The sequence below is a fragment of the Quercus robur genome, chromosome 8 (assembly GCF_932294415.1).
Source record: "Quercus robur chromosome 8, dhQueRobu3.1, whole genome shotgun sequence".
NCBI lineage: Eukaryota > Viridiplantae > Streptophyta > Magnoliopsida > Fagales > Fagaceae > Quercus > Quercus robur.
This window is the reverse complement of record NC_065541.1, coordinates 15716747-15718907: the sequence shown is the minus strand read 5'-3', so window position 1 is coordinate 15718907 and position 2161 is coordinate 15716747. Positions and strand designations below refer to the sequence as shown.

Genomic DNA, 2161 nt, shown 5'->3' with positions numbered 1-2161 from the left:
TGCAAAATCTAACGCAGATTTATACACTCAATATATTGATGGTTTGAGCCAAAACTCATCAAATTCGAATGTTCTGATACAGGGACCTACAAATAAGAACTAATCGAAGTTATTTTTGTACCTAAAGCTATTTTATCTAATGTATTAGCCTTATCTTATCAACTTAATATAATATTGTTTCCTATTGTTAACAATGGTATCGAAAAAAATAATAAAATTAATGGATTCCACCGTAATTCAAAATTCATGAGAAACAATGCAATATGCTGGAATTCAAAAAAAAAAACATTCACTATAGGCATAACACATGACATTGGAATGGCATGTTAAACTTCATTCCAACTCCAATGGGCGTCGAGGAATTGGTGTTGGCCACGATTGGTACCCAAGTAGGAATATAGGAGGACGAACATTTGAGAATTCCTCCTCAACTCGCCGTAGTTTGCCGATCTCTTTGAACACCTTAGTGTTCACGTTGTACCATAAAATGTCCTTCCCGATTTGAAAGAGGACAAGTTCAGCAACTTTTGTGTGGAAGGCCAGGAAATTAATAACGGGGCGGCCGACGCGAGGACATTGTGAAACTATGTCGAAGAATTTAATTTTGCATTTCAAACACCATGTACCCGCATTGGCGTAATCCTCAAGCTCCCAAACAGAAAAACAGTAAAGACGAGGACGAATCCAGTAGTAAAAAGGCGTGTGACTATTCTGGATTATCCGAAGACGCCCACGGAACACTCCGAAGAAGACGAGGTCAGTAGGTGAAAAGTTCATCTCTACGGGTGGATCGATATAACGAAGGTGGCCAATGTCGTTGAATGGATCGTAGACAAGAAAGCCTTTGACGAATTCCTGATCTGCATCCACCCAATGCAGCATCCCATTGCATGGAAAAACACCAGCCTGCCTAGAAATTGAATTGCAGGGACTCAATACCCGTGGTGACTCGACAAACAAGTTGCACCATTCACCAGTTTCGGAAGAAAAGATCTCCATCTTTATCTGAGTAGTAGTAGTAGTTTCGAAAGGACAATGAATGCGTACCACTTTATATCTGTTGCTATATGGATAATTCTCCCGCTGACGTATAATTAGGCCAACCAAAATATCTCTCTCTCCCCCCAACCGATAGTCCTGAGAGAAGATTGGAGGAATTGCGAGCCATTGTCTTGTAAGGGGATTACAGATGATGAACTGCAACGACAAGTCCAAGCGCAATGGAAGAAAGTTGCGTACCAGTAATAAGTCGTTGAAGGAGGCGTAGATGGAAAGATGATGTTCTGGGAAGGGAAGAAATTTGAGAACATTGAAGAATTCTAGTGATTTATCAGTCACGAAGGCTTGTACGTAACAAGCGATAGTTAACACGATAAGAAGGCCCTCAGAATCGCTGTGGCGGTTGCGGTGGCAGTGGCGGTGGTGAACAAAGTAAGGATGGGAAATAAGAGAATTCCAGTGCTTGGAGACACACTTGCATTGGACAGCCCTTTGGCGACCGAGTCGACAAAGGATGTCCATCAGCAGGACATCAGGGAGTTTCTTTATCCCTTCTTCTTCTTCTTCTTCCGATTCTAGTTCTGTTGTTGTTCTTCTTTTGCGGCTACATGGAAGAAGAGACGTAGCCTGTGACACCGAATCTTCTTCTTGCGGAACCAAAGCAAGGGCTGTGCTTGACTCCACCGCCATAGGACAGAAACCTATACAACAACTACTCTCTGTCTCTCTTGGAAGGAATTTGATTTAAATTTATTAATGTGCTTGTGAACCCTAGTTTCCCTTAAATTTATAAGGCTGGCCTGCCTTATAATCCTTGTACGTGTCGGTTTGTGGGTTATATATATATATATATATATATCTATATATCTATATAATAAGTAATAGCCAAAACGTTTGACCTTCTGTTGACTGCTCTTCATTCTGCCACGTGGTTACATAAATTAATGCCACGTCTACCATTAAAAACATAGAACAATGTATTTTCGGTTGCTTGTTTATTTACTTTCAGTGGGTAACTACCTTTTGTTTGCTTTTTGTTTTCTTCTTTCCATTTTTCCGTTTTTTGTTTTTTCTTTTCTTTTTCCCTCTGCGAGAACAAACCCAACGGAGGTTCTTCACAAACATTAGTTGCTCTTGCTTATTCTTGCATTAGTTGGTCTAA

At 40.4% G+C, this 2161-nt stretch overlaps 1 protein-coding gene across 1 annotated transcript; it reads right to left on the bottom strand.

The window, feature by feature from the left end:
* Positions 1-333: 333 nt before the first annotated feature.
* On the bottom strand, positions 334-1689 carry LOC126695937 (uncharacterized). Its single transcript, XM_050392731.1, has one exon. The coding sequence runs from the start codon at positions 1687-1689 to the stop codon at positions 334-336; it is 1356 nt and encodes a 451-aa protein (XP_050248688.1).
* Between the last annotated feature and the right edge of the window lie 472 nt (positions 1690-2161).

Coding starts and splice junctions, on each gene's coding strand:
- LOC126695937 (XM_050392731.1), bottom strand. CDS start 1,689: ATGGCGGTGGAGTCAAGCACAGCCCTTGCTTTGGTTCCGCAAGAAGAA.